Source organism: Falco naumanni, chromosome W (genome assembly GCF_017639655.2).
Source record: "Falco naumanni isolate bFalNau1 chromosome W, bFalNau1.pat, whole genome shotgun sequence".
Taxonomy (NCBI): domain Eukaryota; kingdom Metazoa; phylum Chordata; class Aves; order Falconiformes; family Falconidae; genus Falco; species Falco naumanni.
The window spans coordinates 12,202,747-12,230,698 of NC_054079.1; the positions used below are offsets into that span (position 1 = coordinate 12,202,747).

Genomic DNA, 27,952 nt, shown 5'->3' on the forward strand with positions numbered 1-27,952 from the left:
TCAACAGGAAAAATGATCCCATAAAAACCTGACTGATGAAGTGGCCAAATTCTTTATTGTTTTGCACATCAGTTGATGTCAGGAGGATGCTCCCAAGTAGTCAAGAGATGAGTATTTTTTATCTAAAGTGTGCTGAAAATAGGAAGGATAAGGGCTGGGGAAGGATAAGGATATTTTGGGTATAGTAGATTTAGATAAACTCTTCAACTCTACTTGGATTTTGTGTGCTTTCTACCATCTTCCTCTCACCTCTGTCCCCTAAATTTCCAAGCTTTTTGGGACAGGAAATGATTTTTTATTACACCTTTTTTTGTGGTACCACACCCTGTGGAACTGCAATTCCTGATGTCATTTTATACACATTATCACTTTGTGTTAAAGTTTGAAAGAAAGTAATTGAAAGTACCTCTTTGACATGTCTCAGGAAAGATGCCTGTAATATTTTACTATTGGATGTCAGCATCAAGCCCAGCATCTGGTTTTGTTAGAAGGAATATTTTAGGAAGAGTGTCCTAAAAGTATTAGAATACTTAAAAAAATTGAAACGCAGACACACACACCCCAGTAAGGAGATTTTTTTCAGTAGTGTCACTGGTAAGCATGTACTATTTTTAATCTGATTTGTGTAAGATGGTGTTCCAAAAAAATGAGATCTTGATGATTTGCTACTTTTAGAAATTTTTCCCCATAAAGAATTTTCCATTTTCATCCCTGCAAAGACCTAGAGACAATCTACCAGGCCCAGTTAAAACTTATTTGCATAAATTAATGAATTTACATTAGTGTCTCTTAGTGAAAAGGAGATTTTACACTCTTGAATATTTAATATTTTTTTGAGCTTTCCTGCATCCTTTCCAAGTTGTCCGGATGCTTTTTAGCCTTTCATGATTCACACTGTGAATAATTAGTAATAAAAATAATATACTATTATAATAAGCCAAAACATGTTGGACCAGATTGTTTTTCCTTGCTGAACAGTGGAATGCCTTAGATTCCTCTAGGTCTGTGTGATGGTGTACAAATATCTTTTTGCAGAGAAAATACCTTTCCATTTCTACTTTCCTGAACTATCAGGCTTGAAAACCCATATTACTACATATTTTTCCAAGTGGAACAATGCCTCAAATGTTTCCTTGAAGATTCAGTAGTTGGTCTGACTGTCTTTCAAATGTTGGATGTAGGGGACCACATTTATGCCTATGTAGGCACTTATGTAGTAGCAGTGAGAGGCATCCATCACTGTGTGTTTTTTCTCTAGCTTCTAGTGCCATCACATGAACATGCTTCTCTGTTGAATGCTGGCAAAAAGTTCTTTATCCTTCACCTAGAGGCAGGGACTCTTTGGGGAGGGAAAACAAAGAAGCCCTTAGAGACAAGTTTCTACTTGATTCATCCCCTTGAAACTTGAAAGGTTACACTCATGGTGAGTCTGACCCAATGTTTTTGGCATCTGTGAACCATTTGTCTTTTTTTCAGGTCATCAAAACTGCTTGTCATAGAACACAGCACCCCTTGGGGTTCTGTGCATATGTGAAATGACAGTGCCATCCTGGCCTTTCCACTGAGGAGTTAAGCACACCCAAGGTCCTATTAGCCATCCTTCCCAGAAGATGAGTTGCAGAGAATAGATAAATCATCCTTCTTCCTCAATCAGGCCACAGGGCAGCAAAGGCCAGACCAATCCTCACTTGCCCACGTTACAGAGCTACTCACCGGCATTGTCTGGCTGCCATGCAAGGCATTGATGGCTGCTTGGGCCTCCGCATGTGAAGAGTATTTCACAAATGCACATCCTGGAAGAGGAAAAAGAAGAACATAAGAAAGTTTGCATAAGTGTAATGAAAATGTGTATAGCTGAGTATCCTGTCCTTAGAACTGGCCAATAAAGATGGTTGTGGAGAAAGTATAACAAGCAAATCTGCTCCTGGTTATTCCTTCCTAAACTCCAGTCATCAGCAGCCTGAGGACCTCTTCAGGCAAAGCTGCATTCAGAATCCCCATACTGCTTGTAATGGGCCTTGATGGACCCAAAGTTAGCAAGTACATTTTGAATTCACTTATACTTTGACCTCCACAGCTTCCCATGGCAGTGTTGCACAATTTTACAATTTATTGGGTGAAAATGAATTTCCTTTTATTTGTATTGGAGTTAATGCTGAATGCTCCTCTCTGCTGTTACAAGAAACAGTAAGGAACTGTGTAAAAGTTATCACAAAGCTGCATGTACTTGTTACAAACCACCACAGGACAGCTCTACAGAATGCATTCAGGTTACTCCAGACACACAATGTATCATATCACTGTCTGATAGAGCTCCATGATAGGCTACTCAGAGCTTGTCTTGGCTCCAAGAAGCTTTTGTCTGACAAAGCATGAGATAGATTCTGATGAAGAATCAGGGGTGGGAGAGATCTGCACATGATGATAGTGATCACCAAAATTTGAATCTTGGTCTTTCATAGCTGCAGAGGCAGTGCCAGTACAGGTGTTCTCTGGATATTAGGGAAACATAGGGAGTGCTTCTCCATCCTGCATTGCCGTGTGAGGAATCTCACACTGAATTCATATAAGATTTTAGGGCAGAAATGTACATTTATGAATACATGATAGAGTGCAGAAACAATCACCACATCAAAGCACTAGAGTGGAGGAAAGTATTGCTAACACTCTTATCTACAAGCAAACTGACTCAGAGAGAGGAAGAGTATTTTCCATATGCTAAGATAGCTATTGGAACAGATTGGAAGAAGTCTGAGAAGTTCTGGCTTCCATGCCCTTTTATTACTATCAAAGACTTTTGAGGTTTTAATCAATTTGCAAAGCCCTAGCTGTTTCCCTGAAGTGGTGCAGATCTGTGCAGGGAACAGTAGTCCCAACAATGGGACAGCTCTCCTTTATTCCCTCTGCAGCATCTTTAGAAGGTCCATGCACCCTTATGGAACTATACAGTGCAAAGTGCAGCATTAGAACATCCTACTTGCAAACTAGAAGAATGTTGGGGTCTGCAGCAGGTCTGCAGACAAGTTAGTTGACTTCAAAGATTTAGTCGTGTACCTTTAAGACAGCCACAAATTGTCAGGTATGTAAACAGGATGTGAAGAACCGGAACTTAGAACCACAGCATACAGGCACCTACAGCAACAGCAAATAGCAAGCAAGAAGAAGAAGACAGAAAACCTATCAGGGTCTGACACATGTACTGTCTAAGATATATAAGCAATTTGTATAAATAATAAAGGCCATTTTGCCCGAACCCAGCCATGTAGACATAGTGTTTTTCAGTCCGCCTCAACTTGCGTCACCACAGAAGAATGAGCTTCAAAGGTCCCCAAAATCATAACTGCAAGTTGACAGAAGTGAGAGTGAAAAAAAAAGCAGTGATAGCCCCTTCTAAAAATAACATACAGATATGAAATTAGCTTACAGCTAAAAGCTTTTCATTTTGTATTACCCCCTCACCACCATCCTCAAACTGTATTTCAGGAAAAGCACAACAATTTGTAAGGAGCTGAGAGGAGATGATGAGAAAAATGGGATAGATAAACTTCAGCTGGAAACAATAAGGATCAATTATGACATAATCACAGCCCAGCATTCCTGGGCTTCTGAGATACTGTGCCTTACTCTTCATTAATCAGAGATAATCCAGAATTAGGGTGTTTAATTATTTGCAGAGATTCTTTTGTACTTTTTTCCTCAAAAAAGAAGATGCTGATTGGGAAATATACAAATGCTTTCCACCTCCAGTCACCCATTGCATTTAGAGCAGGATTTTTGCCTGCAGTGATGCTGTCATGTTGAAGGCTTCACTTTTCAGGTGAAATCCAACCCTGTGCTGAGGAACCTGATTGATCAGTGGAGCTGGATAAAGGTGGGAATGAAGGGAGCAGCAGGTATTTATCTTGTTTAATGCCCAAGATGCTAATGGGATCCCTAATACTGCTTCTAGTAGGTTTTGAGGTAGCAGGGCAAGTGAAAACTTAGCTTTCACTGGTGTATGGCAGCAAGACAATAGCAGAGATCCCAGCATTTTAGCCCTTTTGTTTGTGTGTTCAATTAGATGGCTGCTGTACACAATATCAAATGTGAATGTAATCTTCTTTGCCCCCATTTTTACCAGAACTGACTCTAAGACCTCATGAGCTGAGGAGATGAGTCATACCACCCTCCTCAGAACAATGATATCCCTTTGACAGGAGCAGATCTGGAGTTTGAATGGATTTTGACACACAGAGAGAAGCATGCATGTGCTCAAATATTTTTCTTTCCTTATTTTGAAATTATAGAGCTGAAAGGGCTGTTCTGACTGTGTTGTCAGTTTAGAGGAGACTGCAGAATCAGGGTTATAATTGCAAAGGGTATTAAAGACTCCTCTTGTGGAACTTCTGGTGCTGTGGGAAATCTTTACTTTCTGAGTTACTGAAGTAGAAAAATGCTGAATGGAAATAAAAAATATAAAGGCTGACCAGAAAGCAGAAGTGCAGACCCTGTGGGTCATGCTGGCTTGCTGAAATGGATGCACTTCAGCTTTCTCACCTGAGGACTCTTGCTGAGGAGTCCTGGCTGCACACTGGTGAGCTTTACCTGGAGAGGTGCAGGAAGGCTCCTTCCTCTCCCAGGAGAGCCAGTCTCTGCATTCCCCTTCAGGAAGAGAAATGCTTCAGTCCCAGCTCTTCTGCCACCTGGTTGCATGCTCCATCCATACTGCTGCCCCTGAGTGGTTCATGCAGGAGCTATTTCTGCAGTGCTGTGAAGTGTATGTGTCATGGCTCAGGATGTCATCCACGGCTTCAGGCAAGGTTCAGGCTGTGACTGGACTGTAATGGTGTTCAGGTGGGAAGCTGGGACCTGCCTTCTGAAAGCACTGCTTGCATTGAGGTACATGGAGAACTTAGAGGTTCACCACAGAGATGCCTGGTGGGTCTTCATGTAATGGCTTGGGTAGGACTGAAGTCTATGGGATCTGATTGTTATCTGGCACTTAGACAATCTGCTTAAATCTCAATTTAGATTTATGGGTTTTACCAAAAATAAGTAGCTCACAAGCAATGTGTCACATTGTTTTTTAGCAGATGGAAAACATTACAGACTGGGAATAACTCTGTGGGAGTTTTGGCTCTCCTGACTGTCTCCTAAGATACAGGCACTACCTTTAAGTTTTCTGTTGGATTAACCGCTCTGTGTGCATGTATGTAACTGTGTGTGTGTAAATTAGGAGCTTCACATTCTCAGTAAATAGCATCAGAGAATAGAAACTGGTAATATTAATTCTGTTAAGGCTCAATATTGATCCTGAACAGCTCAGTGAAATGCAAGCCTGAGACTGCAGCCTGCTAGCACTGATAATTAAACTGGTTAGCAATATGGAGATGCCACTCAGATTCAGACTTATGATGAAATTGTTTAAGAAAAAAAAAAGAACAAGTATGATTACAAGTCTTTGGGCTGGATCTCCTTTGGAACCTGTTTCTTACCGATCTCAGACATTATTGCCTTTATTCTTACTCTGTTTAATTCCTTTGTCATTACATTTTGTTCTATACAATTCCCAGTGGAGGCAGACACAGGGTTTTTTGCTTTTCCCCAATTTACTAATTTGTTCAGTGAATGGAGTGCTTAACTGTCTACAATTATGATGGTTGGAGCTCTTCTAGGCAAACCTAGCCTACCACTTTCCAGAGCGGCAGCCCCTGTCTTTGGTTGTCATGAAATTAGTCATAAAATTGAAGGAAGGTGACCACAGTTTATTTTCAGCCATTGATAATTCATCATTGAAGGATGAGCTTTGACTTATACAGATGCCCTATAATGTTGGTGTGAAGTCTTTTTTGGCCACCAGTGATCCAGGTAAAAAGTGATACCAAAAAGTGACAGAAGGAGCTAAGACACCTAGTTTTGCAATGAAGCATTTCCATGTTTCAAATGGTAAATGTCTGCAGAGTATATTTAAATCAGCACCTGTAGCCTTGCAATTATGATCACTGACCATTGTGTGTCTATGCAAAGATCAAGTGAAGGGGAAGACCTGGGGCTGGTGGGTGAGAAATACACAGAGATGGTGGTGGAGCCAGTGAGTCAAGATGTAAAGTAGCACCCTTGGCTTTGTTTAAAGAATGAATTGGCCTGTTCGACAGGGTGAGGAGAGCACAACTTGAGTGAATGTGTTCAGAGGGGAAGCTCTGCCTGTGAGCAAACAATACTAAGCATCATTTTTGCATGCGTCTTGTTAGGGGGAATGTGTTTTTAAGTACAATCAGCTTTTTCTTCTCATGTACAAGCACACAGTGACCAGCAAAGAATGGGCTCCCTTGGCAAATGTGACCCCTCCTAATGTAAGAGATGCTGTCCTGGTGGCTACATAGTGACTTTGTCACACTAGAAAATTATATATACACTGAGACCGGGTCTAGCTTGACACAAGTTATCACCTTACCTTTGCTATTGCTATCAGGTCCCCGAAGGATTGTACACTCCTCAATGTTGCCAAATGACTCGAATAGCTTGCGCACATCATCTTCTGACTGCTGCTTATTGAGCATGCCCACAAAGAGTTTTCTGTCTTCTGGAACAAAATAAAGAGATGCTTACCGTATTTCAGGAGGGATGTGAAAGCCATTATGGCTCAGTGTCACATGCAAAACAAACAACGATTTTATTGAGGTGACACAGTTCAGAAGCTGCTAGTCATTTCAGGTGGCTGGCTTGAAAAGCCTTAATAGCATCTGACTTTCAAGGAGTGCTTGAAAATAATTTGGCAATTTAAATAAAAACAACAAAAACATCCAAAACCCCAGAAATATACAAAATCTTTAGCTGCTTCTCAAAATCTAGGCACCAAAGTCTTCCAAATAAACTTTTTCTGATTAATTTTTGTAGTCAGCTTGCAGTAACTGAAATGACAACATTGCTCAAACAGCGATCTAAGAGGAATGTGCATAAAAGTAGCATATAAAAATAAAGTCAAAATGAAAAATAACAAGTTAGTAGCTCTCACAATACTAAATAAGTTGCAGGGGAAAAAATGTTTAACATAACTAATTTTAAATCAGGATATAACAGAAGCCACAGCCTGTAAATGGAGATTTGTCATTCATACCCACTCGCAGGCTCATACCTATAAGTTTGGATGAGTTTTATAATATATTTTTAAAGTTCATTTTAAGTAAGCCCAAATTTTTTGAAACATATATTGTTTCTTTGAAGCATGATGATAACTTATATGATTACTAATATCTGAGATAGCTCAAATAGGTGGTATTTCATGTCAAAGCAAGATGTGGTCTACTAGTGATAATTGTATTTTGAATGAGGAAAACTATTTATACTTGGACTTATATGAAGTATAGAGATCTTCAGTCCAGAACAAAACACCTTCAGAAAATGTTGGTGAAAACGGACCAAACTAATGATTGCTGAGATGGTAGAAAGTTCTCAGAGGGCACTGAGTAATGCCTCTAGATCAGCTTTATGTTTAGAGATATTAGACCAAGAAAAAAAAGAAATTTACATAGCTTACATTGTGTACATAAACAGTCCATTTGCATATGATTCATAAATGTCTTATCATTCATTAAACACTATGTAAATGTGTGAACTAAGTTTTTTCAGAGTAAATTATAGAGCAGGTGTAACTAATTTGAATAAATAAATAGTTTTATTTTAAAATTTATTTATTTTTAATGCACATGTTAACCTAAAGGTGAACAAAACACTGGTTTGCAAAAACCCTTTTCTAGCTAAGTGGGTGATTTATGCCACTTTTGTTCACCAAGAAATCATTGGTGTAGGCAACCTGTTGTGCTTCAACCTGTGTTTGATCAAAATTCCCCTCTTCAAGATGCACCTACAAATTACTTTATAGCCTTGGATGATGAAAATTTTTAATGCAATGGATAGCAAGTGAGGATATTAGGAGCTTTCAATCCTGCAGTCAAATTATTCACATGAATGAAAATGTACTGCCCACAGAAAATGAGGTTATGTTGCCTTCAGTTAGACTGCTGAAATGGTAGGAAAAATAGGTTGAGGAGGGTACGTGTGCATTTCTGATAGGGGAGAAAAACAGGAATAGCCTTTTGATAGACATGTTAAAGCAAGAAACATGCCTACTTTATGTTGAAATTGATTAAGCAAAGGGACTTTTTGAGGTATTTGCTGGCAACACAAAGTTTAGGCTTCAGTGATGCACAAAGCCCTAACTAACATGACATATGTTGTTCCCACCTCAAGAGATGGTGCTTTGGGCATCTGAAAGATTTGTTTCCTTGATGGCCAAACTGATCTGCAAAAGAGACTCTCAGAGGTGAGGTATAAGCCTTAGAGAGGAAGCTACTGAAGTTGAGCATGCGCTCTGTGGGGCATCTTTCAGTCTAGGATTAGACAAAGCCTTGGAGAAAGAGTCCATTCCAAACTCCAATGGTTGTCCAGATATTGGAGGAAAACCCACCCAGAGAATGAGACCAGCTTTCCTGGAAGATGGGAGATATTTTAGGAAGGGGGCAGAGCAGTGGGAATGAACTGGGAACACCACTGGCAAAAGACCTTGCCTAGAAAGTTTGTGTCTAGTAAATACTTTCAGCACAGAGGAAGTGTCTGTTATATTGTACTTTATAGTTTCCCCTGTTTCAAATAAGCTGCATCAGCAAAAGCACTCCTATAGCTGTGTAACTGTATTTTCACCAGGCTTTTTGCTAGTATAAAGGTATCATTAAAAAAACCCCAAACACATCCTTCCCCTCTCAGCAAAACTCTCTAGTGTGGAACTGGCCTGCAACTGCCTTGTCTGATTTAGTTTATGCAAAGCTAAAACCAGGTGTTTTAGGAACCACTTATTTTTATATTGTTTTTTTTTTTTTTTAACCCCCTTTTCTGCATCTCTGCAGGACACTAGGAGTGGTAATACCTGTCCCCAGATCCAGCTGGCAGAAGATGTGGTGCTTTGGCAAGCTGCCTGCAAGGTGACCATTAGACCACCAGAAACAGGCTCTTCCAAGGGTGAGGATCACATTCCCAGGGACTGCTGGTCCAGCTGCCCCAGGGGAGGTGGCATGAAAGGACTTCCCCATGGCCTGCCAGAGCTCAGAGCTGCCTGGACATCACCTCCAGTCCTGTTGCTAAAACAGTACCCTGTCTCCCTCCTGAAAAACAGTGCCTTGGGTTGTCAGGGGAATCATTTGTCACAGCTGCTGTCTCAGAAATCTACACAATCACACACTTGGCTGATAAAAAAAATGAATTGTTTTAAGAAGCTTTTTTCTCTGAGAGGTTCTTATAACAAAGTGCTGCATTTACCTTTCATGTCTAAGCCCTGCCAGGGAGCTCAGCAGCATGTTTTAATAATGCCCCTCACACATCTCAGGTGGGAAGAGAGAGGGAAGGGTCTAGCAGCTGGAACCATTCAGCATGTTCAAGGTCTTAGCTAATGAGTTTATCCTCTAATGGGCTTATATGAGCCTCTTGTACCCTGAGTGTCCCCATACGCTGCTCTTCCAGGTCCTAAACAAAAAAGCTGACGTGTCATGCACTGGGGCAACTACTTGTAAATATGTTTTGTAAATATGTCTGAGCAAGGCCATGAGACTGCCAGAATAAAATAAAGGGAGGATGTGCTGGTGTCAGTGGGATGTATCTGAGCACGTGTGTACACCACAGGTCCTCCCCACCAGACATTTCTAGTGTCCTCAAATGAGAATGAAGGGCAGTACATTGCTGTACCATCTCTCAGGCCACTCTATATCCTACAGAAACTCAAGTTTTAGGCTGCATGTGAGCCTGGAGCAGTCCTTGTATCTACCTGTCCCTGAGCGCTGCCTATCTGTATACTGTAGGGTCCACTCCTACCACCCAAGGTCCACCTGTACCATGCTCCTGAGTCCCATGCTTCCTCTTTTTTCAGCAAGGGACCATCCCAAGTCTATGCAATTTAGGACTCACATCTGAATATCAGAGCACAAGGCAGATTCTGTCTTCCATGTCCCCCATGGCCAAACTCAATGCTGTCAATTATCTTAACTTCAGACTGTAGGACTGAGGGGTAAAAAACTTTCAGATCAGACCCCCTAAGACCTGGGCCCCAGGACAAAGTGAACACATGGACAAGGAGAATAGAAATATTGTCCAGGGGCAGAAGATGCCAAAAAGAGTCTGAGCACGAACCTGTGATCTAGGATGCCCTCAACATGAGCTGGGGGCGTGACCGTGTGCTCCAGCCTAAGCTAGCCTATGGCCAAGGGAGACAGTGGGACCTCACAGTACCATTCTGTCTTCCACAACATAGGTGGGTAGCCATGAGGAGCAGCCTCTATCTCCTCCATATGAGGGAAACTGAGACAATGAGCTTACTTAGCATGTCAAGACAGGTATGATAAAAAAACTATTCTATGCAGCTTCCTCAACACTATACATGACCACGAGTTAGGTATTGATGCACATCTGAGCTGCTTCAGTTTGCATTTATCAGGAAGGACCTGTCCAAACTTTTTTCTATTGCACACACTACAGTGATAGTTTCAATTTTTATCTCAATCCCAAATTTCATGTTAGTGAAGAAAGATCACTAGCCTCACTGTAGAGGCATCCCTTAACAGCAGCAGTCTGAGAAGTGACACTGCCCTACAGCGTGGGGGCTGTGCAGTGTCCATGTATATCTCTTCTCCCCACATTTTTGTTTTTCCTCATTAGTGTTCACCCCATTATCAGTATTTACCCACAGTCTGAGTCCATCATACCTACCTGGCCCATGGAAATAACTATGGATGGATATTTCTCTTCTGTGGTGCCCAGAAGAGCCAAAGAGGTTTTTGCTGGTACACCACAATGCTCTCACCATGAGTGATCTGAGGCACTCCCATCATATTGAAAATTAAGTTCATCCCAAGTCTACCCCATTTTGCTATAAGCAAACTACAAGCAACAACATGAGCCAGCACTCCCTGTTCCTCCCAGGAAGCTGGGTAGGGAAAGAAAGGCCATAGCAATGGCAAACCAGAGTCCCCAGAGATTTCCCCTTGGTGACATTTCCAATAACCCTATGAAACCAGGTTCCCCTCTTCTTGACTGCTCTGCTAGCTGTGGAGGCTTGTTCCCATCAGGAAAAGCTGGCTGCAAGGCACAGTGGTGAAGAAATGTAACCTGTCAGGTAAATATACAGTGATTATAAATCTCCCCATCTGTGTTTATATGAAGCCTCCACACTTTCCCCAGTGCAAATAGGGGTTAAATTATTCCCTTTAATATTTGTATTTAAATGTTATGTTTCTATGATAAGGCAGAGGTGTCAGACAGGCCTGGATGAAGGAGGCAGCATGCATGAAAGGTGAAATGATAGAGCACTGCAAACCAAGTGGTGAGAGATGGGAAGGGGCAACATGAGAGCGAGGGGGAGGACAAGCACTAATTAAAGAGACAGAAGGGAGAATGAGATGCAGGATGTTTGACCCTCCAAGAGAACAAAACCAAGAATCACAGCAATTATGGAGGGACTGGGGGGAAATTAGGTGTACTCAGAGAGACATGATACAGGTTTGTGTTTGTCCAGCTAGCTCTTGGTAATCTATGTGTGTATGGGGGGGGTACGTTTAGATAAGAGTATATAAATATACTTGTGTTGTCATATTCCTCATGCAAAACAAAGAGGTTGAATACTTGTACCAGGAAAGAGTAAACCAGCTTTATCATCTAAAACATTGCATCCAAGGCCTTGGAAATAAAGAGGGACAGATCTACCACATTTGTGGCCCAGACTAATCAGGAGGGCAAACCAGAAGATCACTATCGTCCCTTCTAGTCATGAAACCTCTTATGCTAAAAGCCTATGACCCTCTCTATTTCATCCTGAGTTCATTGCCAGGGCATCACACATGGATAGTGCACATGCTTCTTTGTGCAAGAACAAAACTGTCATTTGTGTATTTCTTTATGGGAATGAGGATCTTCTGCATGCACATGGTATTCACCAGAGCAGCTCTCTGATGTTACTTAATGCCCTTGGCTTCCTAAGCATCAGGACCAGGTTGCTGTATGGATTCTTTTCAGAAATCAGATGTTAATTAATTACATTATTTATATAGCTAATAATTATTTGTCCCTGTGGCTATTTCCCTCCTCCCCAAACATTGCTTGCACACATAGCCTCGGTCCAGGCACCAGGGAGGCCTTTAAGCTTATCTCCATGGTACCATGACAGAACAAATGAGCAGCCTAAAGAAATTTTCTCTGAAGGTGTTGGAATGAAGAAAATACCAATGCATAGGACCAAGTGGCACATCTACCAGACAGGATGCCAGAGGCAGAGCAGATCTTCCTTGCCTGCTCTCCTGACCAGTCCTCAGCAGAGAGGGGAAGAGGAGGCAGCACTGACGGTATCCACCATAGAATCATATAGTGTGATAGAATGCTTTGGGTTAGAAGGGACCTTTAAAGGTCATCTAGTCCAACTCCCCAGCAATGAGCAGGGACCTCTTCAAATAGATCAGGTTGCTCAGAGCTCTGTCCAACCTGGCCTTGAATGTTTGCAGGGATGAGGCATCTACCACCTCTCTGGGCAACCCGTGCAAGTGTTTCACCACCCTCATCATAAAAAATATCTTCCTTATATCTAGTCTGAATCTACCTTCTTTTAGTTTAAAACCATTACCCCTTAACTTATTGCTACAGGCCCTACTAAAAAGTCTGTCCCCATCTTTCTTATAAGCCCCCTTTAAGTATTGAAAGGCTGCAATAAGGTCTCCCCTGGAGCCTTCTCTTCTCCAGGCTAAACGACCCCTACTCTCTCAGTCTTTCCTCATAGGGGAGGTGTTCCATCCCTCTGAACATTTTCATGGCCCTCCTTTGGACTCACTGCAACAGTACCATGTCTTTCCTGTACTGAGGGCCCCAGAGATGAACATGGTACTCCAGGTGGGGTCTCATCAGAGTGGAGTAGAGGGGCAGAATCACCTCCCTGGACCTTCTAGCCATACTTCTTTTTATGCAGCCCAGGATACGGTTGGCTTTCTGGGCTGCAAGAGCACGTCCAGCTTTTCATCCATCAGCATCCCCAAGTCCATGCAGTGGGATCAGGAATCTGCCAAAGGCACAGTGGAGAAGAATAGCTATAAATTGGGATTAATTTTTTTTCATAAAATCATGGATAAGGTATCTTCCTCAAGCCAAAGAAAAAAGGAGGACCTATAGAGCAGAAGGGTAAGCCGCAGATGCCCTGAACATTATCAAAGTTTGGATTGACCTCTGAACTCAAATCTGCAAGGTCAAACTGTCTCCCCTTGCAAGCTGGACTGCCCTGCTGCTCCCCTCAACTGTGCTAATCAGGTGGATCTATAGGCAAAAAGCAGGGCATTTCCTGGGGCCTGGGCTGTGTGATCCTATTGCCATTTTCACAGCAGTCCTACAGCTCCATGATGATGATTACAGCCCTTTCCACAGGGGAAGTGATTACAAATTCTGTTGTAGTTAATCGTAAATTAGCTACTTATCTTCTCTGTGGTACCTTGCTGGAAAATACATGAACCTTGTAAAATGGAGGTGTTACAAAAATTAGAACATGAGGGGAAAAAACCAACAGCCACCAAAAACACAGCTCAGTCTGGAAACAGCAGAAAGCTACCACTACCTACCTCCAAACAACAGAAACCAAATCCTCCTTCCACCTGCATAGACTCATATTAAATGTATCTGGGTGTATTCTCTACTTTTGGGGATCCTCATCCATACTACAGTCTTATCCTCCTTTAGCAGGGATACCTGCTTGACATGCAACTGGAAGAGGTACTCAGTCTGTACCAGCTTCTAAACCATGTCCAGAAATTGTTTGGGAAAGCAGGCATATGAGCAGGATGGCTAAAGTGTAGAGCTAGGACAAAAAATGGAAGGAGATGGAGAAGAAAGTTCAGACCAGGAGGATGAATACTGTCTGGGCTCATCTGGCCTGTACTCTTGTGGCAAGACCTGCTGCCTATCTGCACTGAAGTGAAATCCAACCTTAAACCTCATCTGCACAGTTCAGATGAAAGCACTCAGCCTTCCTCTGTGCAGACAAAAAAGGTTATAGACAAAACAGGTTATAGACAAAACTTGAACAACAGGCCAAGCAAACCCTGCCATGAAGACATAGCCTAAATGATTCTCTTAAGAGCAGACTATTCTTATACAGCTGAGAATATTATAACCGCAAGACAAATATCAGTAGTTCTGATTTGCTGAACAGCACTGTCACAACTGTCCATTGCCAAGAGATGCTATTCCCTGTGCAGATCTTAAATGACAGGTTTTATGATGTTTGATATTGAGCTGGGAAAGCAATTCACAACAACCCACTTCATTAGTAGCCCTTGCAGTCTAAAACCTTGTGTCATTCAAAGCTCAAAGACTCTTCTTGATTTGTGCCTGGCAGATCATAATTTCTCCAAAGTTTATTCATTATCTGAAACACCCAACTGGAGTATTTCTGAGAATGATTCATGAGGCGATGCTTTCTAGGAAAAAACTCAGTCAAAATCTGATCTCTAAATTCACTGTATAGCCCAAACACCCAGTTTCTCTTCACCATCCCTCCACAATAGGTAGAATGTCTGAATTCAAAGCAGCCTTCCAATAATGAAATGCCTCCTTCTCTAAATATTAGCAGCCTGTGCTTACAGTCCCCATTTCCCAGGAACACCCCTGGAAATGTTCATGGGAGAAAAGCCCCTAATGAGACCCAGCATTGAAGTGTGGAGGCATGAAGCTATGCTGTAACTAAACTTTGCAGGATTTTCCATGACTGTTTGGGCTTCTTTTTCCTGAAAATCTGCAGATGACTCCCTGGCCCAGCTTGATGGATTTCACGAAGAAGAAGGAGGTGGAGAAGACTGTCTTGTAGTATCAAGTGACAACTCAAACACTGAAGTACATCACACATTCATCTTTCAGAGACAGCTCAGCTTTGAATACAGCTCTTACAGCCTTTCGTTTTGGGGAATTTGACACATCTTAATTCCTATGTGTAACATCCCCTTTTCACTCTGAGGCTGAGCCTGAAGGGCAGTTTGGTTTTCATGCTCATTCATAGCAAAGCTTAGAAGCCTCTTGACAAACTCTGCAGGGTCAGTGGTGCCAAGGCTTGTGTGTAAGGAAAATAATTTTCACTTCGTAAACTCATCTCATTGGTGACATGTTGGGGCTTTGAAACCCTTTCCAGAAGCCTAGAAGGCCAGATTATTAATCCGTGGTAGCACCCCAGCCTTGAGCATGAGAACTGTTGGAACAGCAAAGACACGGGCAGGAGGGGGTGGAGGGGAGTGAGAAGGACATATTTTCTCTTGCAGGAACTGTGACGGCATTTCAGATAGAATTAAACTTCAGGTTGTTTTAAAGATTTCAGTAGAGGTAATAGAAATACTTCCTCAGAATTGCCCTGACCTGTTATCTCTCTTTTGCTCTGTATATCATCCCTTTTCCTCCAAGTCTGTGACAGCCCCACAAGGCCACAGCCTCCTTATTATTAAAGAGGGTGATTAAATGGGATTCACCAAAAGACAAAGGGCTGAAAACCTGCCAATTTTTAGTCCCTCTTTTGCTGTGCTTAAAAATTCCATTTCCTTCATTTGAAGAAGGGAGGGGGGGAAGAGAATTACATGCCTATGTATAATTTAAATTCTGGCATTGCAGGCCCTGTTCCCTTCTCCCTTTCTTGATGTCTGAATGTATTCCTTTATTACCATTATTACACCTTTCTGATTGCATTAAAATTCATCCACACGCTTCTCTCCACATTCCACTTTTGCCATTATTTTTTTTTACTGATTCCCCTTTTCTCTCCCATTTCCCTCCCCACTTTCAAATTATAAAGAATGTCATTAAAGATCTGCACACAATGCCTCAACTCCTTTCTCTCTTGCTTTTATAAATTTGCTGGCTTTCTTCCTCTCCATCAATTAATCTACAAACAAAGAAAAGAGGCAAAAGACTACAATAATAATAAATAAATCCAAGAAGCATGTCTCATAGGTCTCAATAACACCTTTACTATATCATACAGCTCTGGGCTTAATGCTCACTTTAGTTATGAAGCTGTATTTCACACAAAAGTTTTGTGTATTATTTGTTTGACACTTGTACCTGGAATCTGCAGCTAAAATCAAAAGTGGAGCATGCCAGGCTGTGTATGTAAGCATGGAAAGAGACAATCCTGCCTGTAAATATAAGCAGAAAAATAAGGAGGTTGGAAATAGAAATATAATTTTTCTCTGCTTTACAGAGCAAGAGCTGAAGGCCTGTAAGGATTTGTCTATAGATGTGAGCAGCAGAGCTGGGCATGCAGTGTATATGCCCAGTTGCAGGTGATTAGTTCAAGATCTGAACTTAAATGGGATGCACCTATTTAATCCTTCAGACATCCCACTGACTGCAAGGAGACCTAAAAAGTAACTTTTCCTTCCCCCCACAATGCAGATCACCTAAAAAGGAGGAGTATCTTTGCTTAAGCCAGTCCCACTTTATCAGGATGGAAGTCCCAGTCTGGGGATTTTATAGATAAAAATGAAGGTGAGAATTGGACTCCTTCCCTATATGGGATACCAGCTGCCTTGTAGGCATTTAAACGATAGGGTGGTGCATGATATAGTGCCAGTGTGATGAGGCTGGGGTGACTGATCCCTCTAACCTGTTTTGTGATGCTCCTAGCCCAGCTGGGAGGAAGAAGCTGCTATTGTGAAACTTTAATTCATTCTCTCCATTTCTTTCTAGGCTAAGTAGGTTTTTTGTTGTGTTGGTTTTTTTTTTTTTAAATTATTATTTTTGTTGCTGTCACCCTTAATTACACTAATATAATGAAATGACTAAAACTGGATGAAAAACAGAATTTTTCTTCTATGTGAAAGACTAATGTCTCAAAGAATGTGCTTCCACTTTGAAATGGAAAGGGCAAAGTTCTCGTGAAATGGAAATCTTCAGTTGTGAAATGTTACAGGGTATTGTCTCAGAGGAATAAAAAGACTTTGTCTTAATAAACTCAAAACATAAAATATATAAAGGAGAATGGTGGTAATTTCCTGCCAGACAAAAGAGAGTACATTTTCACGCACTATATGAATAATGGAAAGACGTTTCTGCAATGGGCTGTTGTTGAACACAAAAGTCATAAATTAGCTCCAAAAAGAATGAAACAGATTGGTCTGAGAATGAGACAGCAGAGGATGCTGGATTAGACAAGCCTTTAGTTAAACCCAAAATGGAAGCTCTTATGTTCTTAGTGATTTAATACAATACAGACTTGAAGCAAAATTAATCAAAAAGATTCTGTTAAAATTACAGGTTTGTATCTCCTGCAATGAGAACTTGATGCATTAATTTCAAAATATGTCCCATGGCAAAAAATGTCATTGAAATGGACCTGTTCCAGGGGAACGCTTTGCCTTTTACAAATTTATACAGTCAGCTAAATAACTATTCCTTTGAAATGGTTTGGCCAGCTCAACAAATGACCCAGGAAATGAATTGGTCCACTTCAGGATGTTGCCTAGCAGGATCTGGCTTGACTTATCCACATACTCATTCAGACCATTACCCTAAGGTGTGTATGCAAAGTAACATGATATTCCAGTGATAATACACCAGTGTTTGAAATAAACATTGGGGATTCAGGGTTAGAGCTGAAGCTTATTGAAGTTAATGAAAAAGAGTGTCATGGAACCTTACAGGCTTCAGATCAGACCCTCGATTTCCTGAACTGCTGCTCAGTATGTCCCTAACACTGCTGGATATTGCAGACTCTCCCTGATGCACAATAGCATATTACACCCATGACAGGAGAGTCTGGTGATGCCGTAGCAGGAGAGCAGAGCCTGAGGGATGCCAATTGTACCTTTTGAGTGCAAGCATTTGGGGAGGTCTGTATGTATTCCCTGATTCAGCTTCCTAGGTGTCTTTCACAACTCTGTTGCAATAAGCAAAAGAAAAACAAACCCCTTTGAAATGTCCAGCACAAGTAAAACTCATCTTTCCTCTGAGTGGAAGACTTTCCTGCAAGCCTGACCCCAGGTTTTAAAACAGAAGTGCAGAGCAATGAGGGAACACAGGAAAACTGTGACCAGTCAGTGTAGCCTGAAATGTCAGGCAGCAGTGTCAGTACACAATGGAGTTGTTGCAATAAAATTTGTAACCAACATACCCAGAGAGGAACCTTCTTTTAGTGAAATCCATAATCAGCACACACCTGTCTGGAAGCAACGCCTACTAGAGCCAACAAGAAGCTACCCGTAGATGTGGAATGCCCTGTGCTCTGATCTGGCCTCCCACAGGTGCTTTGTTTCCCTCAATTTCAGCTCATTTCAAACTCAGGGGAGACCCATCCCACTCAGCGTATTGAGCCAAAGATCTCTCCTCTCATTGGGGAGACTTCTTTGATATCACTTAGCATCCCCTGCAACAGTTTCATTGAAGATTATTTCTTCCACACACTGTGCCCCCCCCCCCCCAACTCTGGCTTTAAAGGCCACTGTAATTTCCATCCACTGACAGAGCTCTTTAACTGCCACGCCAAATGGCATTCACTAAAAACAACTAATAGAGGGAAATGAGATTAACCTTTAAGAAATGTGAAAATGATCCAGGTGTTATGCAGGCAGTAAAGAATAGTTCATAAACAGCCTCCTGATACAGAGGCAGTTTACTTCAGGTGCTGGTATTGCTGATAGCTCCATGTGCAGGTGAGTTTCAGGGGTGAGCTTGGCCAGAAGAAGGCACAGGACTTTTCCACTCATACAGTTTAGTCAGCCCTTGCCTGGCAGGCCCATTGAGACAGTTCCACACCTCTGATCTTGGCTGTGTCATCTGAAGTCACAGCAAATGTGCATTGGCTGTAGCAGAAGCTGTCCTGGTTTCAGCTGGGAAAGAGTTAATTTTCTTCTTAGTAGCTGGTGCAGTGCTATGTTTTGGATTTGGTGTGAGAACAATGTTGATAGCACACTGATGGTTTTAGTTGTTGCTGGGTGATGTTTATACTAAGTCAACGACTTTTCAGTTTCTTGGGCCCTGCCAGCCAGAGGGCTGGAAGGGCATGGAGAATTGTGAGGGGACAACGCCAGGACAGCTGACCCAAGCTAGCCAAAGAGGTATTCCATACCATATGATGTCATGCTGAGTATATAAACTGGGGGAAAAAGAAGGAAGGGGGGGGACATTTGGCATTATGGCGTTTGTCTTCCCGAGTAACTGTTACGCGTGATGGAGCCCTGCTGCCCTGGGGATGGCTGAACACCTGCCTGCCCATGGGAAGTGGTGAATGAATTCCTTGCTTTGCTTTGCTTGCATGCGCGCCTTTTGCTTTATCTATTAAATTGTTCTTATCTCAGCCCTTGAGTTTTACATTCCTTTCCAATTCTCCTCCCCATCCCTCTGGGTGAGGGGGAGTGAGCAAGCAGCTGCGTGGTGCTTGGTTGCCGGCTGGGGTTAAACCATGACAGATGCTTATGACATATTGGTGGCTTGTACCAGCAGAGCTTTTCTCCACCATTTTCTTTCCTAAGGTGCAGGGAGTGCTCAGGGCTAAATCCCGCCTTGCCTGTTTCCTTCCTGAGTTCCTTCTTTCCAGTGGTCTTTTTAAATCTTTCACAACTCAGCCCAATACTACTTATTAATTCTTGCTGACTAACTTAGGACTCTGCTTCATTAAAAGTGGTATTGCTGGTTGGTCCTGAAATTTCTCAAAGACCATTATTTTTCTTCTGGGTTCCTTCAGGCTTAATGAATAGTCTCCTTGCTGATCCAGGAGTTAGATAAAATCTTGTCTTTAAGACACAACTTGGTCCTCCTATATGTGCTATTTTCTTGCTCATACTAAGACTCTGTGCTACGCAACTCATGAAGGAGAGGGAATGGGGAGAGCTGGGGACCAGAAACCATGTACTTCCATATAACTGCAACAGGAGGGACATCTCTTAGTCTACACAGAAGATTAATGGCAGGTGAGTTTTACAAGAGGGAGCTCAATACCTTACCGGTTTGGGTACTACAGGGAGGTGCAGCACAATGCCATGGTGGGAACAAGACAAATATTTTTTAAGTAATTTTCTGGTGTCAGTGCTCTACTACATCTAACTTTAATTAGACAAGAGAGCCTGAAGGATGCATCTACTACCAACTGTACCAACAACAAGTAGCAGCATAGGACTGAGTCTGTATGAAGTGGGGATGCTGTTTTCCTGTTTTCAGTCAATTTTCTCCACTCAGTTTATAGATGCATTTCTATTTTTACAGGAGTGGACTGAGGTTGATTCTTTGTCTTACCCCCACACAGTGCTGTCCATACTATTGTCTTTCTCTTGCCATGGTATATTATCCATGCCAAAAGCACTTGAAACAGAAAATTATACACCTGGACCAAATGATCAGTAAGCATAAATCTACAAAGCTTCTTGAAACAAGGTCTTTAGCAGGTGTAAATCAACAGTACAGACATACACAGTGCAATGATAGAATTATTTCTCCCATCAACACAGCTATGGCTAGATCAGCAAATATAAAAAGTAGTTGTCCTATTCCTACCTGAGGTTAGTACCTGGAGAAATTAATTCCCTGATTCAGGGTAAAATCAGAGTCTCAGAAAGGAAAATCTCCAGCTACTAGAACTTCACTGTCCACATAGAAAAACATAACCCTCAGTAGGCTCTTTCCACCTCACATTTCATCACCACTAATAATGCTTTTTGGCTAACAATTCTTTCTTGGTTGTGTGGAGAAATCTGGCTGTGAAAGACAGATCCAACCCTGGCTCTGGTCCCTATTACTGCAACCGTACTATAACTGTGCTAAAGGGGGTATCATCTCCTCCTTTCATCAGTAGCCAGGACTCAGATGCAGAGAGCAAAGGTGCTGTTTTATAGCAAGCCTCTTCTGAGTTTTAGAGGTCACTATGCTATTATTTTCCCCCTTTCCCCCTTATTTCAGACCTTTTTTGTGTTTCATGTTTGGCCCTCCACAGGCTGAGGGACATGCTGAGAACTTGTAACTATCACTTGTCTCGGCAATGGCTTTGTTCTCTGCATGCATGGCACAAATGCACTTTGTCTTTCAAAATGTCACAGCAAGCGATAACATTGACACAGAGAGCCAACGTGTGGTCTCAGCATGCTCTCCATGCTAAAGACCCTCTCCAGTGATCTGCCACATCAGTCAGGAAGCACAGATGGGAATCGTGCAGGGGGAAGAAAACTAGTAGCAATGGCCCCTTCTTCCTGCCAAAATCCCCTTAACCCCAGGTTAGTCAGAGGCTCACGGGGCTTATCATCAAAAACAAGATTTTTCAATGATCTGGTCTCTCCCCCTCTGCCCACAGAGCTGCCCCCCAGGAGCCTCCCATCCCATGGCCAAACTGTCATGCCTAAGCCATTCTGCTGCTGCCCTGCATCTGCCTCCACAGGTTGTGTTTTGGCTAAAATGTGTGTCCTGGAGAGGGGTCAAGTCTTACTACAAGGACAATAGGCAGAGTAACCACCAGCATCATAGTCTGCTTTGATGCATATCTTCTTGTGACAACAGCCTGTCCCTGACTTCTCACTTTAATTTATTTGGCATCACGTTCAAATTAGAAAAGTTTTGGAGAAAAGTTAATTCTCTCTCCAGCTGATTAAAGTGCTCTTTAGTATATAGCCTTTTTTTCCCCCAGAAAAGATATTTTCATAAAGACCCAAGTGTCTTGGAGCTCTCTCAGACAAGGATGAGCACAACTCTTTAAGCCTGACACTTTGAGGCATTTCATTTATTCAGGTCTTGCAGGAGCGGGCTGGAAACTAGGACCATGCGTGGCTATCAGTTAGCTGAGGGGAATGTGCTCGAGCTTGTAGGTCACGAACCCAGGGAGGACAAGGAGTGTGAATAGACACAACAATTAACATGATGAGGCATGTTTGCAGAGCACAGGGGAGTGGGAGACGGATGGCGCCAAGGAAAGGTAACACCTTGCAGTTAATTGATGGTAGTTAACCACCAATCGGGGATTGCCTAGTATGCAAGGCTTAGCTTCAAGAACCAATCTGTTTAAAACGCGCAGCTTCTGAGAGTCTATGAAAACTCGTGCTTCTGTACAATAAATTGACATTTGCTTGCATCAAGCTGCGTCCCGTCTCTTCATTCGCCACAAGGTCTCTTCAAAATCTTTTACAGTTTTTAAAAGGTGAACACCAGGCTGGGAACATTTTGCCAGAGTACTCCCCCCACCAATGCTACCTACTAAGAATCATCTTTATTCTCCATTTTCCATGTCTATATAGCAAGAGGTCCCATTAGATGGTTTTGCCCACCATCACACTGGGATCTAATATTGACTTCCTCAGCCGTGCTAACTGCTTTTCTAGATCATTGTGTGATAAACGCAGTCATGATTCATGTCAAAAATAGAATGTACTGTGATAAGTGTAATTGTTGTACCCTGTGTAAATCTGGGACCTGTATCGCAGTTGTGGTGAGTGGGCGCATGTGGTTCTCCTTTGAGACAATGTGATGGCTTCCCCTTCCCCTGAGGCAATCGTTGCTTGGAAAAGCCCGCCAAAGGATATAAGGGAAGCAAAACCATGCCAGAGAAGAAGGCCCGCCGAAGGAGACAAAGACCTTGAGATTTGAAAAAGTGCGCCAAAGGAGAGCCAATAGGAGGAGAAGGCGTACCCTAATGACCCAATGGGGAAAGAGCAGGACGAACGTCCGGCGAGAAGAGATTGGTCAAGATCCGGGGATAAAAGATGCTGCTTTAGGACTCAGGTGGGTGTGTGGTAGAACTAATTGAGTTCTCCACGCACCCAGCGCTGTTTTTGTTTATTGTTTCTCGACATAAATTGATTGAACCCAAAATAAATTTGTTTTAATTGTTATCATTTATAACAATTTGGTGACCCCGATGTGATCTCGCTGTGCTTTCCTGAACTGTGACTTTTCGAGGGGCGCCCCACAGATTGTGGCTCGAGAGAAGCAGTCTAGGTCAGTCTCCGGAGATCAACGAACAAAAGAGAAACAATAACCAAAAGGGATTGGAACTCCTAGGGAAAAACTTCAGTATAAAGGACCCGTAATTCTGGTGCACGAAGATCCGAACAAAGACGACGGAGTTGTGAGTATAAGGGAAGCTGTTCGGTTGGGTGGGTATTGGTTACTTGTGTGTAAGAGTGTGATTGAGATGGAATCTAATTCTGGAAACAGACTCTAGGTTCGGAGCCAGGATCTGAATTCCGAAGCGACTGTGGAGGTCTTCTAACTGCAATTCCAAACTCCCGCGAGGGACTTGGCCCGTGAAGGACCAAAGCGGTTCCTATAGGATTCGTGGGTGGGATCTCAACTCCTGTAGGGTATGTGGGTGGGTGAAGGGTTCAACCCCTTGCAGGACACTCTTACCGGTAACTAAGGGCGATAGGAAGCCACTGTAAAAGTCCTAGGATTCACGGGTGGGTGATAGGTCCAAAACCCCCTGTAGACATTGGTATCCGTAACCAAGGGTGTAATATTCCCAGATATCGTAGGGGGGCGTCAGATTTCAGACAGAACCCCTGCAAGACACTTTTTGGTTGCTAAGGGCTATAGGCATTGCTGCAAAATTCCTAATACAATGGGCCAACAGGAGTCCAGATTTGAAGAGGAAACAAAGGAAGAAAAGGAATACCCACAAATTATTCCCCTGAATAGTGCTTTAGGAATAATGCTCAGGCATTGGGGCCACTGGCCAGCTCAAGAGGGAAAAACTAAAAAAAAAAAAAAGGTCCATTACTGTATGAATGTGTGGACGAGAGAGGAAATTCAATCCGATTATGTATATTGGCCGATATTTGGATGTTTCGATGATTGGATGTGTGAGACATTAAATTTTTATGTGAATAATAAAGAGCCCTTTAGTCAGGAAGAAAGTGAATATGCTGCACTGTGGAGAGAGTCGGAGACAGGAAGATTGGTTTCATTATTTCCTTTGAGAGAAAAGAGGGAAAGGGAGGCACGGGAGATTGAAACTAAAACAACCACGTCATCATGGGAGCCATTAGACAATTTACCCCCGCCTTATTTAAGGCAGGACGCGGAAGGCCGTCAGGAGAGGATACATCCTCCACTGCCTCCTGACCCCGTTCCATTGGCTCCCCCACTGCCTCCTGGCCCCGTTCCTTCGACTTCCCTACTCTCTCCTCCTTCTAGTCACACAAGGAGTAAAACAGTACAGAAAGAGAGAGAAGAAATTTATAAAAAAGAAGGAGCAGAGGCTCTGGCTCCCCTCCGAGAGGTACCGATGGGAGGAGATATAGGAGGAATTGGATTTGTATCGGTACCTTTGAATACAGGAGATATGAGATTCTTTAAAAGAGAAATGGGTCATCTGTTAGATGATCCTTTGGGAGTCTCTGAACGATTAGACCAGTTCCTAGGTCCTAATACCTATACCTGGGAAGAAATGTAATCTATTTTAGGAATATTATTTACAGCTGAAGAAAGGTCTATGATTAGATAGGCAGGGATACAGATGTGGGAAAGAAGGTATCAACAAGGCCCTCCTGGAGAACAGAAATGGCCTAACCAGAACGCAAACTAGAATAACCAAAATGCCCGTGATAGACAAAATATGTCAGATTTGAGAGAGTTGATTATCCAAGGAATCAAGGAGGCAGTCCCAAGGGGGCAGAATATTAATAAGGTTTTTAGTGAACAACAGGAAAAGGATGAGTCTCCTGTGGATTGGTTAGAGAAACTGAGGAAAAATTTACAAATGTATTCGGGGCTAGACCCAGTCTCTCCAATTGGAGAAGCATTTCTAAAAATCCAATTTGTGGCCGGATCATGGAGGGATATAAGAAAAAAAACTGGAAAAGTTGGACAGTTGGCAAGAACGAGGATTACAAGAATTGTTGAAGGAAGCTCAGAAAGTGTATGTACGGAGGAATGAGGAAAAACAAAAAGAGAAAGCAAGAATGTTTGTAGCGGCAGTCCGGGAAACTCAAAAAATGGAGGATTTCCTGGGGAAAATGCCCGAATGTTATCATTATGAGCAGAGGGGACATTTCAAAAAGGGCTGTCAGAGACGAATGAAGGACAAACAGATGTTTAATGAAGATGAATAGGGGTGTCAGGGGCTCTACATTCTGGGGACAAAAACAACATCAGAGCTCTTGATAAATTTAAAGATTGGTCCCCAAGAGGAGAAAGCACTGGTTTTTTTGTTGATACTGGAGCTGAACGGTCTACAGTTTGGCACATCCCTTTGGGATGTCGAGCAAGTAGAGATACAGCTTTGGTAGTAGGAGCAAAAGGGCAACCTTTCAGGGTTCCTATTATTAAAAATGTAAAGACTGAATTTAAAAGAACTTGATGTAACAGCTGGGAAAATTTATATTGACTTCCATAAAAGGGTAATTGAATTTACAAAAATTTAAAGTACAAGAGAACCGATGTTATCTTTAGTAGCTGATTGAACCTGCTTTTCCCTAATTTTCCAGGACCTCTGCTGGTGTTTGTTATGTTGGGAGTTGCACGCACACCTTGATAAAACTGGAGAGGGCAAGACCGGAGTGAATCGGTGCTGCAGCTGACAAGGTCTGCCGAGGGCTGCAACCCCTGGGCCGGTGACCACTGAGCATTATGATCCTGACCGGACCTCTCTTGATAAGGGTCCTGATTGGAACCCTGTGGGAAGGTGTGGGCACCCTTTATACTTCCAACTTTATATCAAGAAAACAGAGGGATGGATAAAGAAAGGAGAAGATAACAAAAGATGTTTTTTATCTAGCTTGTTTTATCATGAGATTAAAATGGGAGTCAAATATGAAGTTCCCACAGTTGCTAAAAATGTGTTTGTAAAACTAGTTAAAAATATAACAAAGGGTAACTATTTAATCTTACCAATTGTTGTATGTAATTGAGTTACCGAAGTGAGTGTTATACTCCTGGGAATATTTGGGGGGTTGTTACTTATCCCTGTTTGATTTGAGCATTGGAAACTAAGACATGAATCAATAAGGTAAACAAAAACAAAAGGGGGGATTGTGATAAACGCAGTCATGATTCATGTCAAAAATAGAATGTACTGTGATAAGTGTAATTGTTGTACCCTGTGTAAATCTGGGACCTGTATCGCAGTTGTGGTGAGTGGGCGCATGTGGTTCTCCTTTGAGACAATGTGATGGCTTCCCCTTCCCCTGAGGCAATCGTTGCTTGGAAAAGCCCGCCAAAGGATATAAGGGAAGCAAAACCATGCCAGAGAAGAAGGCCCGCCGAAGGAGACAAAGACCTTGAGATTTGAAAAAGTGCGCCAAAGGAGAGCCAATAGGAGGAGAAGGCGTACCCTAATGACCCAATGGGGAAAGAGTAGGACGAACGTCCGGCGAGAAGAGATTGGCCAAGATCTGGGGATAAAAGACGCTGCTTTAGGACTCAGGTGGGTGTGTGGTAGAACTAATTGAGTTCTCCACGCACCCAGCGCTGTTTTTGCTTATTGTTTCTCAACCTAAATTCATTGAACCCCAAATAAATTTGTTTTAATTGTTATAATTTATAACAATTGCCTAGATAGTTTTCTAGGTCACTGTGTCTTATGAAAAAACCCTCATTCTTTAGGTGTGGTCTTTAGCCTTAGTCCTCCATGAGTCATCTTACATTTGGTTCTGAAACATGCACATAACACATCAGCCAGCCAAAGCTCATTCAGAGTGACTTATGTGATGCAGATGACTCTTTATGAGTCCTGTCCTTTCCATTTTGTGTTATCCACAGTTTTTTATTGGCCAGGATATTTACTTCCACATCATTCATGGCAACAGTGACTAGCATCAAAGCTCGTACTGATCCATGCAGAACCCTGCTACAAATACACTCACTCTGTCATGCTTTCTCTTTGACAACTGCATTTTGAGACTTGTCCATTACTCAATCTGTTTAATGTCCACCCTCTTGAATGCTGTACCCAGCAGGTACTACAAGGAAGTCTGAATTCTAGAGATCCAACCTTTGCAGCTCACCATAGCTTCTACTGATAAGGAAAATTCAATCAGTCAGTTTGGCCAAGGTGAAGATAGGATCTCAGAAACACATAGCCCCCTCCTTTCTTCCATTGCCTCTGGCATTGTTCCTTCTGGAGGGCTTGAACAGCAGGCCTCCACCTCTGTTGCAGCACCCTTCTCTAACACTGGCATTTAAGGATGTTGTGGTTTAAACCCAGCCAGCAACAAAGTACCACAAAGCCACTTGCTCAGTCCCTCGCCTCCACCAGAGGGATGGGGAGGAGAATCAGGAAAGAATTTAGAACTCAAGGGTGGAGATAAGAACAATTTAATCATTAAAATAAAATAAAATTGTGGGAGAAAAGGATGGAGACTGTCTGATCATTACCAATGGGAAGTAAGAAAACAACTGGGGCTTATGAAGGAAAGTAAGAAAGAAAAGCATGTTTATCTGGCCAAAATGTGTTTGCATGGTTATAACCATATATAGCTATGTAACTGCATGAACGACTTTCATCCTGAGCCTGGTGGAACATACAGCTGGAATTAATATCCAGGCTCAGAGATATAAATATGACCTTCTTTGCACAGTAAAGCATCTCTGGTTGCACCACAACCTGAGTCCGTGCCTTCATACACCACATAAAATAGGAAAAAAAAATCCCTATAATAGTAATAATAACAAGAATAATAATAACAATTATATTGAAAAGGAAGGAGAAGTGGAGAGTAACAAATTCCAAAGGGAAGGAAGAAAAGAAAACAAGTGATGCACAATACAATTGCTCACCACCCACTGACTGATGCCCAGCCAGTCCCCGAGAAGTGATCAGCAGACCCTAGCCAACTCCCCCCAGTTTATATACCAAGCATGATGTCTCATGGTATGGAATACATCTTTGGCTAGTTTGGGTCACCTGTCCTGGCTGTGTCCCCTCCCAGTTCCCTGTGCCCCTTGAGCCCTCTCACTGGCAGGGACTGAGAAACTGAAAAGTCCTTGACTTAATATAAACATTACC

At 42.4% G+C, this 27,952-nt stretch overlaps 1 protein-coding gene across 11 annotated transcripts in view; it reads right to left on the minus strand.

The window, feature by feature from the left end:
- The window catches only part of LOC121080478 (CUGBP Elav-like family member 4), an 817,088-nt gene that overhangs the window by 198,670 nt on the left and 590,466 nt on the right, over positions 1-27,952 (minus strand). For all 11 annotated transcript variants that reach the window (XM_040578501.1, XM_040578511.1, XM_040578506.1 and 8 more), the window contains 2 exons: positions 6,434-6,559; positions 1,714-1,793 (listed from right to left, as the gene is read on the minus strand). In XM_040578501.1, coding sequence (XP_040434435.1) covers positions 1,714-1,793; positions 6,434-6,559 — 206 coding nt within the window. The remainder of the gene's footprint in view (positions 1-1,713; positions 1,794-6,433; positions 6,560-27,952) is intronic.